Raw genomic sequence first — 13,335 nt, forward strand, 5'->3', positions numbered from 1 at the left:
ATATTATACATTTAACAATTACAACAAGCAAATAAAAACTTGTCACCTAACATTCCCCTTCAATCCCGTCAAGCAAGTCAAGGTGTGGGTTGCTGGCTGGAAGGAGAGATTCCAGACGAGGCCTGTTGCTGGTTGTGGCCTGTTGGAACTGAGCGTGATGATGAAGCATGCTGCAGCTCAGGAAGCTCTGAGTGCAAATACAACACAAATAAATGAAATTCAGACAAAACTGGGCCGCGATTCTCCCACCGCTGGTGGGTCGGGCTGGGAGATGCGCCTGTCGGACATTTCGCGGGTTCTCCGACAGTTTTTACGACCCGCGCGCATCTCCCAGCCGGAGAAACATGGCGCCGTTGGGAACCCGCTGAAAACCGGCGGGCCGCTGGTTGGCTTGAGTTTACAAACCTTTACATGTCATTATCAGAATCCAGACGGCAATCTCCGCCACTCTCCCACTCCCCCTTCCCCTCCCCTCCAGGGCAGCACTGTAGCTCAGTGTGGGAAGCAGCCTCGAGGGCTCCCGCTCCCCCTCCACAGCACTGTGCAGTGGCGTTGTCTTGCCGCAGGGTGTGGTCAGAGACTTGACTGGGTGCTGGTGTTCCGGGGTGGGGGAGGAGTGCACCATGTGCTGACTGAGGCCTAACCAGATGAAGCAGCTGCTGCTCCAGGCCGGGGTGCTGAGGTTCAGACACGGACTGCATGGAATCTGCTGTCACTGGGAACACGTCTGGTGCTGATTTGCAGTCTGTCCCTGCCCTGTGACACAGACCAGCAACACACGCCTGTAACGGATGCTGCAGTTACACACATAGCAATGGCTCAAGGGTGCGCATTGCCCAGGTCCGCACACCGACCGGCATAATCTGTGCCAGCATTTGTCACGATGAGAATCTCACACAACCACACACGGCACCATGGATTGTGTGGGGTTTCCAGCTCCCACAAGTGGGGGTTCTGGCCCAAGTGAGGGATTGGGGTGGTGCTGGGTCTATGCAGCCAATGAGAATAATCCGTCATTCTGAGCTCTTTCCAAACCCCACTGTGCCGATGGATCTCGGTTTGCTCGATCTGGAGCTGCCATGTTGGTGGCAGCAGGGGCGGAGGAGGAGGAGGCGGCGGCTCAGGAGGTGGTGGGCGTGGAGAGACCACCGCAAGAGCAGCCACCACCAGACCCTCAGGAAGGAGGGCAGGGGGCTGCCGCTGAGGGCCAGGAGGTGGGTGAGCCGGCTCCTGAGAGGGTGCACGGAAGGCGGAGGGTGCCGAGGCCAAGGAGGTACAGGCCCCGCAATTCCTTCGAGGAGATGTGCCGTCATCACTGGGATTCCCAATGTGCAGGGAGCAGTGGATGGGACACACATCGCCTTGCGGGACCCCCATGCAGGGCCGCAGCAATTTGTGAACAGGGAGGGCTTCCACTCCCTGAATGTCCAAATTGTCTGCGGCCATCAGCTGAAGATCATGCAGGTCGATGCATGTCACCCAGGGAGTGTCCATGACAGCTTTGTGATCCATCTATTGGACGTCCCTGGGCTCTTTGAAGACCAGCCCAGGCTCCCTGGATGGCTACTGGGTGACAAGGGTTACCCCCTACGGTCATGGCTGATGGTGCCTGTGCGGAGGTCTGAGACCGAGGCGGAGACTCACTACAAAGAGGCCCATGCAGCCACCCGGTCCGTCATAGAGCGGTGCCTCGGCCTGCTGAAGATGCGGTTCCGCTGCTTGGACCGCTCTGGGGAGGCCTCCAGTCTGACCCTGTGCGTGCTTCACGCATTATCATCGTTTGCTGCGCTCTTCACCACATCACCCAGCAGCGGGGAGACCAGCTGGAGCAGGAGGAGGAGGAGGAGGGGGGGAGGGGGAGGGAGGAGGGGGAGGAGGGGGAGGAGGGAGAGGAGGGGGAGGAGGAGGGAGAGGAGGGGGAGGAGGGGGAGGAGGAGGGGGGGAGGAGGAGGAGGAGGGGGGAGGAGGGAGAGGAGGGGGAGGAGGGAGAGGAGGGGGAGGAGGGGGAGGAGGGAGAGGAGGGGGAGGAGGGGGAGGAGGAGGGGGGAGGAGGAGGAGGAGGGGGAGGAGGAGGAGGAGGGAGAGGAGGGGGAGGAGGGAGAGGAGGGGGAGGAGGGGGAGGAGGGAGAGGAGGGGGGAGGAGGAGGAGGAGGGGGGGGAGGAGGAGGGGGAGCGGTGAGGTGGGCGTCCCGCCACATGAAGAGCCGGAGGACAGACAGCGGGCGGCGATGGCAGGTGTCCGGCAGGGAAGGGCAGTTAGGGATGCTTTGATTGCAGCCGCTTCACCGAGCTGGTGCTGTGCAGTGAGGGGGCTGCAACCAACACACACCCACCACACCCCAGGAGCCCTCAAACCACCACATCACCCTTCCCCAGCCTCTGTCATCCCACCACCCTATCCCCCAGAAACATCCAAACCTGTTAATGTGCCTGGGCTGGCAACGGTTGTGAGTCTTGTTTGAAGGCTGGAGGATGATGACGACTCGCTGTTGTGCTCACTGGGATCCTGCCCCTGGTGTCACTCAAGTCTGACTCCTACCTGTATCCGAATGCACACTGCCACCCTGGCCCACGGAGCTGTCAAGGTTGGGGATACAAGTTATTTGGCCCAAAGAGGCGGGTGGGGAGGGGGGGGGGGGGTGCGGGGGGCGGCAGGGGGGAGGGCACTTGCACCAAGGGCCTGGTGGGTGCTGGGGAAGGTAGGGCGGGCACTCTGAAACATGTGGCTGAGTCTGCAAGGCTCAACACACAGTACCTCTATGTTTGGGAGTCGGGAACACTGAGCTGTTGCGGGGGGGAAGAGAATCAAAGCCACATTAGTCACAGTATGATGTGCAATTAACAGTTTATTCTGCTCTTAACATCAATGATTACCAAACCCTGACTAATGCTGACCTTCACCCGTGCCCTCTAGTGAACTACAACTTTCTAACTTTGTGCAGTCTACTGCTTCTTCTAGGTGCTACCCCAGGATGCACATCGGAGGTGGAGTGTCCAGCTGTGATGCACGCCCCGCTTTCTGTGATGCCCTTGGTGGAAGCCCCCTGGGTGGCCAGGACCTGGAGGGTCCCGGCTGACTTGCGAATGGCACTGTTTTGGTGCCACTCTGGATATCTCGCTGGCCCTGAGATGCCCCGGTGTGAGAAAGGGGGAATCGGAACGTCTCTGGGCGTCCGAGATCTCCAGGTTGGAAGGCAGCATGGGCTCAAGCCCTTCCCCCTCCGTTGGGGTGCCCAGAGGCCCTGGGGACACTCCATGGGACGCCAGGGTAGCTGGACTGAGCTCCAGAAGCTCCGGCACCACCTGGCTCTGCCAGTCTTGGAGGCCTTGATGTGTGATCCCTCAGCCCTGGCCCTCTGAGACTGGGCCAAGCTCTGGAGCTCCTCCGCTACAGCATTCTGTGAGCGAGCCAGGCTCTGGAGCCCCTCAGCAGTAGCCCTCTGAGCCTGGGCTAAGTTGTCGAGAGTCCCAGCCATGGCCAGCAGAGTCTCCCTCATGCCCCCGACACCCATGGCCATCGAACGCTGTGCCTCCTGGATGCCATGTCCGTGGCCTGTAGTGTCTCCAGGATGGCCTGGACCAGACTTTCCACTGTGGTCGCCACCCTTGCAGTGTTGGCCTGGGTCTCACGCTGTGTCGGCGCCACCTCCTGCAACAGCGCTCTGTCTGACTCCCCTAAACAGCCTTGCAGTCACAGCGTGGTCGCTGACAGCCCTTCCACAACTCCCCGGGTTTCCTGATGCATCTCATAAGGGCGGCACGGTAGCACAGTGGTTAGCACTGCTGCTTCACAGCTCCAGGGTCCCGGGTTCGATTCCCGGCTCGGGTCACTGTCTGTGTGGAGTTTGCACATTCTCCTCGTGTCTGTGCGGGTTTCCTCCGGGTGCTCCGGTTTCCTCCCACAGTCCAAGGATGTGGGGGTTAGGTTGATTGGCCAGGTTAAAAAAATTGCCCCTTAGAGTCCTGGGATGCGTAGGTTAGAGGGATTAGCGGGTAAATATGTGGGGGTAGGGCCTGGGTGGGATTGTGGTCGGTGCAGACTCGATGGGCCGAATGGCCTCCTTCTGCACTGTAGGGTTTCTATGATTTCTATGATCTCCACCAGCCTTGGGAGGAACAAACCCAGAGGCCCAGCAGCTGGCTTGGGGGACAGCTGAATCCTGGCCTCCGGCAGACCCTCCGTGTGCCCGAGTCCTCGGATGTTCCCGCCTCCACCCGATGTGCATCAGTGTCTGTGATGTGCTCACCAGATCGTGACCCAGAAGCCTCAACATTAAAGGTCCCCACCGTGGTGATCGTCTCTGTGTTGGTGGGTTGTGTGGTAAATGCCGGTGCCGCTTCAGTGGTGCTGCCCTCGGAGGATTCCTCAGTGCCTCCCTCCGAGGTGTCTGTGGTGAACCATTGTTGGTTCCCACTAGGTAGTGCTGAGCCATGGTCTGGCCAGTACTATGAGTCTGTAGATATGTTACTGTTGGGGTTAGGGTTGGGCTGTTCTACCTGTTAATATAGTCCTATGGTACACCCCAGTCGGCTCCGCCTCCTGGGAGAGGTATAAAGGTCATTGCTCTGCCTGGTGACCCTTTAGTCTGGGATTGTATATTGTATATAGTAGGTCTGTTATTGTTGGCAATAAAAGCCTTTATTTCCCGGGTACATCCAGCCTCCCGTGTCATTTATCGCGCATCAATTTTATTGCCAACAAGTAAATTCTTTTTTTTGAAAAAAAAAACGACAAAAGAAAACATGGAGCAAATGCTTAAACCCGAACGGCTTACGTTGGACCCACGTGCGGTGGGAGCATCGAACACTTTCGACCACTGGTTGAAGTGTTTCCAAGATTACCTCGACGCCTCCACAGCGGTCACTGACGACGCCGACAGACTCCGGGTCCTCCACGCGAGGGCAAGCGACGCTGTATACTTAGCGATCCGTGGGGCCACCGACTACAAAGGGGCCCTCGAGCTTCTCAAGAAGCGATACAACAAACCGCCAAATGAGATCCATGCTCGATACCTTCTAGCCACTCGACGGCGGCGGCAGCCCGGCGAAACGACGGAACAGTACGCGTGCGAGCTTCAGCAGCGAGCAAGAGCCTGCAACTGCAAGTCAGTGTCGGCAGACCAGTACATGAACGACCTAGCTCGAGATGCGTTCGTGGCGGGAATCGGCTCGTCGTACATCCGCCTTCGGCTGTTGGAGCAAGGTAACCTCGATCTCACTAAAACCATAGAGTTAGCTGACGCTCTAGAAACGGCCTCCAAAAGTCTGGTGATGTACCCCGACGACCGCGTGGAGACAGCGTGGCAGGGGCAGTCGCAGACTCCGCTTCATTCAGCGGGACCGAAAAACTGCGCGATTGCGTTCCCAGCCTCGGACCTGACGACGGCAGCAGCTCCAGGTGGCCCGCGGTGTTACTTCTGTGGGGGGGTGAAACACCCTCGGCAGCGATGTCCAGCTAAAGCGGTGTTGTGCTCCGCCTGCGGCAAGAAGGGGCACTATTCCAAGGTATGCCGGTCCAAACCTCCATCCAAGAACAGCAGTGCGGCGTGTGACTCCCCGGAGCCGGCCTCCTTGTCTTCTGCGTCTTCAAGGTCTTCTACCACGTGCGATTCCAGGACGTCGCCATTCCGAACGACGGAGTCGCAAGACACGTGCAACCTGCAGGGGCCGCAGGTTTTGGCGCCATCGTCCATGTGCGACCTATGGGGGCAGCCATTTTGGTCGGCACCGACCGCGAATGACCAGCAGGGGTCGTCATCAACCATCTCAGCTGCCTGCAGTTGCACCCACGAACCAACGGTGGCATCGATCATCCTGGACCAGGCCAAGCCTCACAGACTCGACAAGTCCATGATGGACATACAGGTAAACAGACGCCCGATTTACTGTTTGTTTGACAGCGGGAGCACGGAGAGCTTCATTCACCCGGACACCGTGAAGCGGTGTGGTCTCCAGATTCGGACTGTCAAGCAGACAATTTCGATGGCATCAAGGTCCCGGTCTGTCACCGTGCTAGGGAGCTGTGTGGTCAATCTGACGGTGCAGGGCACGGTTTACGAGAACTTCAGGCTCCTTGTGTTACCGCACCTTTGCGCGCCAATACTCCTAGGACTAGATTTTATGGTCCACCTGAAGAGTGTAACCCTGCAGTACGATGGGCCACTCCCTCCGCTTTCAGTGGGAGACCCGCAGCCTCTAAATTGCCCAACGCGCTCCACATGTAGTCTCTCAACGCTTAAGATTACCACACCCTCCCTATTCCAGAATCTCGTGCCAGGCTGCAAGCCCATCGCAACAAAGAGCAGGCATTACAGCGCTGAGGATCGGATCTTCATTCGATCTGAAGTTCAGCGGCTCCTCAAGGAAGGGATCATCCAACCTAGCGCTAGTCCTTGGAGAGCGCAAGTCGTGGTGGTTAAGAATGGGAACAAACCCCGGATGGTCATAGACTATAGTCAGACCATTAACAGATACACGCAGCTGGATGCGTATCCCCTCCCGCGCATATCTGACATGGTCAACCAGATTGCGCAGTACCGGGTGTTCTCCACCATCGACTGAAAATCTGCTTATCACCAGCTCCCCATTTGTCCAGAGGACCGACAATACACGGCCTTTGAGGCGGATGGTCGCCTGTACCATATTTTAAGGGTTCCTTTTGGTGTCACGAATGGGGTCTCGGTCTTCCAGCGTGCTATGGACCGAATGGTGGACCAGAACGGGCTGCGGGCTACCTTCCCGTACCTGGATAATCTGCGGCCATGACCAGCAGGACCACGATGCCAACCTTCTTAGATTCTTACGCACTGCATCTCGCCTGAATCTGACCTACAACAGGGAGAAGTGTGTATTTCGCACGCGCCGCCTAGCTATCCTCGGATACGTGGTGGAAAACGGGGTCCTTGGCCCTGATCCAGACCGTATGCGTCCTCTTCTCGAACTTCCCCTGCCCACTAGCGTCAAAGCACTGAGAAAATGTTTAGGCTTCTTCTCATACTATGCACAGTGGGTTCCCAATTACGCGGACAAAGCCCGTCCGCTCATCAAGTCTACCTCTTTTCCCCTAGCAACAGAGGCTCGCTTAGCCTTTGCAAGAATAAAAGCCGACATCGTGAAAGCCACGATGCACGCTATCGATGAGTCCATCCCCTTCCAGGTGGAGAGTGATGCATCTGATTTCGCCCTGGCCGCCACACTTAACCAGGCGGGCAGGCCCGTCGCCTTTTTCTCTCGCACCCTCCAAGGCCCTGAAATTCGACATTCCGTGGTGGAAAAGGAGGCCCAGGCCACTGTGGAGGCCGTTCGGCATTGGCGCCAGTACTTGGCGGGAAAACGGTTCACTCTACTCACGGACCAGCGGTCCGTGGCGTTCATGTTCAACAACACGTTACGGGGTAAGATCAAGAATGATAAAATCTTGAGGGGGAGAATCGAACTCTCCACCTACAATTATGATATCATGTACCGTCCAGGGAAGCTCAACGAGCCCTCGGATGCCCTGTCGCGTGGAACATGCGCTTGTATGCAGGAGAATCGATTGCAGCCTCTCCACAATGACCTCTGCCATCCGGGGGTCACTCGGCTCTTCCACTTCATAAAGGCCCGGAATCTACCCTACTCGGTGGAGGATGTCAGGTCCATAACCAGAAGCTGCCGGGTATGCGCGGAATGCAAACCGCACTTCTACCGACCTGACAGGGCACACCTCGTTAAGGCCACTCGTCCCTTCGAAAGACTGAGTGTGGACTTTAAGGGCCCCCTTCCCTCGACAGATCGGAACGTGTACTTCCTCAATGTGGTTGATGAGTACTCATGATTCCCTTTTGTCATTCCCTGTTCTGATATGACCACTGCCACGGTTATCAAGGCATTTCGTGATCTTTTCACCCTGTTCGGGTACCCCAGCTACATTCATAGCGATAGGGGCTCGTCGTTCATGAGCGATGACTTGAGGCAATACCTGCTCTCATACGGGATTGCCTCTAGTAGAACCACGAGCTACAACCCTAGGGGTAACGGACAGGTTGAACGTGAGAATGCTACAGTCTGGAAGGCTGTCTTACTGGCGTTGAAGTCAAAAGGCCTTCCAGTCTCCCGTTGGCAAGAGGTGCTCCCTGATGCGCTCCACTCCATACGCTCACTCCTGTGTACGGCAACCAATGCTACTCCCCATGAGAGACTGTTTTCATTCCCTCGGAAGTCTTCCTCTGGGACCTCATTACCGTCTTGGTTGACGTACTCAGGACCTGTCCTCCTGCGGCGACATGTTAGGACCCGCAAGTCCGACCTTTGGTTGAACAGGTCCATCTCCTCCACGCCAACCCTCAGTATGCCTATGTGGCATACCCTGACGGGCGAGAGGACACGGTCTCGATTCGAGACCTGGCGCCAGCAGGGGGCTTGGAAACCCCTGTCGCTCCCATACCTCCTGTTAGAGACCCCCCAACTATTGTTTCCCCTCCTGACACGGCGCGGGCAGCATCGGGACCATCACTTAACCCTTTTACTCCTGTGTACAGCTTGCCTGAGTCCAGGAGATGGTCGCCACTTCAAGGTGTGCCCGAGTTCAGCGGATTGTCACCACCTTGGGGTCTACTGGCCCATGAGACATTGGAGGAGCCGTTGGACACCACCTTGGGGAAAACGCCACCGTGAGTGCCTACACCGGTGTCATCGCCGGTGTTGAGGAGGTCACAACGACGGTGTGCTCCCCCAGACCGCCTGAACTTATAGACTGATGAACAATTGTTCTGTGTTTTTGTACCCCGCCGGCCTTTGTTTTCAAAGGAGGGGTGAATGTGGTGAACCATTGTTGGTTCCCACCAGGTAGTACTGAGCCAGGGTCTGGCCAGTACTATGAGTCTGTATATATGTTACTGTTGGGGTTAGGGTTGGGCTGTTCTACATGTTACTGTTGGGGTTAGGGTTGGGCTGTTCTACCTGTAATATAGTTCTTATGGTACATCCCAGTCGGGCTCCGCCTCCTGGGAGAGCTATAAAGGTCACTGCTCTGTCTGGGACCCTTTAGTCTGGGATCGTGTATTATATATGGTAGCTCTATTGTTGTAGTCAATGAAAGCCTTTATTTCCCCGAGTACCTCTAGCCTCGTGACTTATATCGCGCATCAACTCACAACACAGATATATCCCTGTGAGGAAGAAGCATAGTAAGAAGTCTAAAAACACCAGGTTAAAGTCCAACAGATTAATTTGGTAGCAAAAGCCACCAGCTTTTGGCCGAAAAAGCTAGTGGCTTTTGCTACCAAATAAACCTGTTGGACTTTAACCTGGTGTTGTTAGACTTCTAACTGTGTTTACCCCAGTCCAACGCCGGCATCTCCACATCAGGAAGAAGCATCCCAGGAAGGAGATAAATCAAGCATGGTTAAACAAGGAAGTTAAGGACAGAAAGAACTGAAAGAAAAAGCATGGGGTGGAATTTTCCAGCCATTCACGCCAGCGGGGTTCTTTGGTCCTGGTGCAGTGAACGGAGACTTGGCTGAGCGCCAAATTCTCCGTTCCCGCTTGCAGTGGCAGTGTGGCATGAACAGTGGGTAAGATCGTGCCCAACTGTGGCAAAGATTAATGGTAACACAGAGGATTGCGAAAGTTTTAAAAACCAACAAAAGACAACAAAAATCAATAAAGAGGGAGAAGATAAGCTGAGGGGAAACTAGCAAGTGATATAAAAACAAACAGTAAGCTTCTTTAAATATATAAAAAGGAAGAGAGAGGCCAAAGTGAACATCGGCTCTTTAGAGAATGGGACTGGAGAAATAATAATGGAGGACAGGAAATACTTTGCGTCAGTCTTCACGGTGAGAGACACTGATAGCATTCCAAAAATACTAAATAATCAGGAGGCAGGAAGGGGAAGGAAATAATACTAAAAATGCCAGGGAAACTAATCGGACTAAAGGCTGATAGGTCACTGGGCCTGATGGGCTGCAGCCCAGGATATTAAAGGAAGCAGCGACAGAGATAGTGGACACACTGGCAGTAATCTTCCAAAAATACTTAGGGCCTGATTCTCCCATCCTGACAAACACGTTTTTTTGGTGCGTCGGGATGGGAGAATCGCGTGTCGGCCATTTCACGGGATTCGCGCATACGTTCCCGACACATGCGCGTCTCCCACAGCCGGAGAGTAGGCGCAGTCGAGACCACGCTGGAAACCAGTGGGAAGATCAGGTAAGTCATTTAAATCTGTTTTTCATGTGTTTTAAATCTCATTATTGGGCCCAGCATGGAATTCTCTGGGCCCGATAGCATCTCCCACTCCGCCTGAGTACTTCACTCTGGCGGGGTTCAGACGAGCCCCCCACTTGCGGGGAACTAGCAGGAGAACCTGGCGGAGTGAAGGGGGGGGCAATCAGGGCAGCCCAAGGGGCCGGGTGGCGGGGGGTGGTGCCCCTTGGGCATGGACACCCTGGCAGTGCCAGCCTGTGCCCCCTGGCACTGCCCAAGGGGCAAAGTGCTAATGTCCAGGGAGCACCTTGGCATTGCGCACTGGGCAATGGGCAGTGCCAGGGGGGCAAGGCCTCGGGGACAGGGCCTAGGCAGCAAAGGCATGGGGCCTATGGGTGGAGCCTGGGGGTCCATGGGAGGTGGGGGTCCCACTGCCACTCTGCAGATTCTATCAGTCAGGGCTCAAGGGAGGCCAGCAATCAGGGCGGGATGGGGGTGTGGTCTGCTGGTGGGGTCTGCCTCCCATGGGGGGTTGGTCTGCTGGGGGGGTCGACGGGTGTGGGGGGGGGGGGGGGGGGGGGGTGGGAGTCTGCCGGGGGTTGGATGGGAGGATCATCACTGCTGGGGGTGGGGGCTGGAGATCGGGGTGCTCCAGGATAGGAAGGGGGTGTCGGATATGGCCAGGGAATGCTTGTGGGGACCATGATCGGGCCATGGTGGGGGGGTTGGAGGGGCAGCACTGGCGGAGTCCCGGGCTGGTCAGCAAACTGCAGGCTGACAGTTCAGGGCCACTGTGCATGCACAGAGTTCCAGAACTATCAGACTCTGGCGCCAATATGCCTTGCCACCCCAAGATTTTAATGATATTCACGAGTGCAAAATGTGGGAGATTCAAGTCTGAACTCCCACTGAAACACAATCATGATTTACACCAGTTTACCCACAAATTCAACACTTTGAATTTTTTGGGAGAATTGGGTTCTTAAATTCAGGAAAAGTGCCAGAAGATTGGAAAAATGCCAACATAACACTCTTATTCAAAAAGGGAGACATAAAAAACAGGTAACTAGAGGCCAGTTATATTAAACTCTGTCATTGGGAAAATGTTAGTGTCCATTATAAAGCAAATAATAGCAGGGCATTTAGAAATACATAATATAATCAAATAGAGTCAACATGGCTTCATGAGGGGATATCATGCCTGAAACATTTATTAAGCATTCTTTGAGATATTATGAGCAGGAGAGATAAAGGGGAACCAGTAGATGTAATAAATTTGGATTTCCAAAAAGCACTCATAAAGTACTGCACAACAGGTTGTTTAATAAGGTAAGAGCCCATGGTGTTTGGGGTAGCATAATAACATAAAGGATTGGCTAACTGTTAGAAACCAGAGATTTGGGAAATGAGGGGCAGTTTTAGGATGGCATCCCTTCACCCTGGTCTTGTCAGCGAAGCTCACCCACCCTGGTCTTTCTGGCAGAGCTCAGCCACCCTGGTATTACCAGCAGAGTTCACTCTGGTCTTGGTGGCGTTCACTCTGGTCTTGGTGAAACTCACTCTGGTCTTGGTGGAGCTCACTCTGGTCTTGGTGGAGGCCAGTCTGGTCATGTCTCAGATTTGGTATTCGACATCCCTCAGTGGCCCTCAATGTCCCTTCACTCACCCTTGACCCTGGAGGGCATTGGGCCAGAGAACAGACAACAGAAATGCGAAACGTCCGACACAAATCACCCCAAAGAATAAACGATGTTGAAACAAACCTTTGTTAGATCTCGCGTTAAGAAGCAACTATTTTGTCCAATTTCCGATAATCCTATGCTGATAACCAACAATACTGAACAAAAATGTTTCATTTAATGCTATTTGCTTTTCCTCTCAAGTTGCCAACAAATTTTCTGGTGATTATTCTTTAATTTTTCTGGACTCTGAGGTAATCCTGGAAGATTGACAATTCTACGATTCAAATTCCCATTTGGTTGATAAATAATGTTGTCTTTGACAGCAGAGATTTATTTTCCTGCTGGGTACATACTGCCGTTTGGTTTTCAAACTAAGTGGTTACTCATTACTCGATTTAGTTGCTGAGGGCATAATTGGACCATCGGTGCGGTGAGATCTCAATAAAGGATCAGTCACAATGCCATCCTAGAGTGTGAGCCTTCATTTCTTCAGTGAGATGCTGAATGTGCGGACGGTGAGTTTGCACTGAGTGTGTGAGCAGCAGGTGAGAACCGTACTGCCTCAGCATTGCCTTTGTGCAGTTAAGTTAAATCATTATAGTCACATCTGAAGGTAATGTTCTGATTCCAAGTGTATTCTCACACAACACAGAAACAAACTGTGCACATTTTGTACAGGCTGGACGCCCTCGTCATATTTTAATTCCTCACATTTGGAATGAAAGGAGTTTTGATGAAATATTTGATTCTAACCCTCATTTTACTGTCTCTTTGTTCCACAGGTGGAATGTTCTGGAACTGATATGGCTGCTGCCATCAAGAACCTAAAGACTTCATACAGCAATTTGGAAACAGATGAACGAGTGAAATTTTACGACTCTTGGGCACAGGACTATGAACAGGTAAAACATTCACATCTCATTTTACCATCTACTGAACTGGGGACCTCTGGGGAAAGAACCATTCCTCACACTTGTTGTGGCCTTGTTACCATGGGTTTCCCTGGTGTCTCCACACATCCGTTATTACTGTATTTATTATTTTACATCAAATGACAAGTAGAAGAAATGTTTTTGCTGTCGCTGTGGAGTCGTCACCAAGAGCAGGAGGAATTCTTTCTCCATCATATCGTATTTGTTTTTCATTCCTGGGATGTGGGTGTCACTGGCTGACCAGCATTTAGTGCCCAAACCTCGTTGCCTCTTGAGAAGATGGTGATGAGCTGCCTTCTTGAGCCGCTGCAGTCCATGTGGTCTAGGTATACCCACAGTGCTGTTAGAGAGGGAGTTCCAGGAAAATGGAGAGTATTCCAAACATACCTTTTGATCTGATTTATTATTGTCACATGTATTGGTATCCAGTGAAAAGTATTGTTTCTTGCACACTATACAGAAAAAGCATACTGTACATAGAGAAGGAAAGGAGAGAGTGCAGAATGTAATGTTACAGTCATAGCGAGGGTGTA

General features: G+C 53.8%; 2 protein-coding genes across 5 annotated transcripts in view; both read left to right on the forward strand.

The window, feature by feature from the left end:
- Positions 1 to 13,335, forward strand: part of LOC144511943 (sodium-coupled monocarboxylate transporter 1-like) — a 673,058-nt gene that overhangs the window by 176,820 nt on the left and 482,903 nt on the right. The window lies entirely within an intron of this gene.
- Positions 1 to 13,335, forward strand: part of LOC144511936 (methyltransferase-like protein 27) — a 40,716-nt gene that overhangs the window by 18,230 nt on the left and 9,151 nt on the right. For 2 of the 4 annotated variants that reach the window (XM_078242419.1, XM_078242417.1), the window contains exon 2: positions 12,653 to 12,772. In XM_078242419.1, coding sequence (XP_078098545.1) covers positions 12,674 to 12,772 — 99 coding nt within the window. In that variant the 5' untranslated portion in view covers positions 12,653 to 12,673. Of the gene's footprint in view, positions 1 to 9,811; positions 9,819 to 9,992; positions 10,192 to 12,652; positions 12,773 to 13,335 lie in introns of those variants that run through there. The other 2 variants (XM_078242418.1, XM_078242416.1) reach the window with 2 other exon arrangements.

This window comes from Mustelus asterias, chromosome 25, assembly GCF_964213995.1.
Source record: "Mustelus asterias chromosome 25, sMusAst1.hap1.1, whole genome shotgun sequence".
Lineage (NCBI taxonomy): Eukaryota > Metazoa > Chordata > Chondrichthyes > Carcharhiniformes > Triakidae > Mustelus > Mustelus asterias.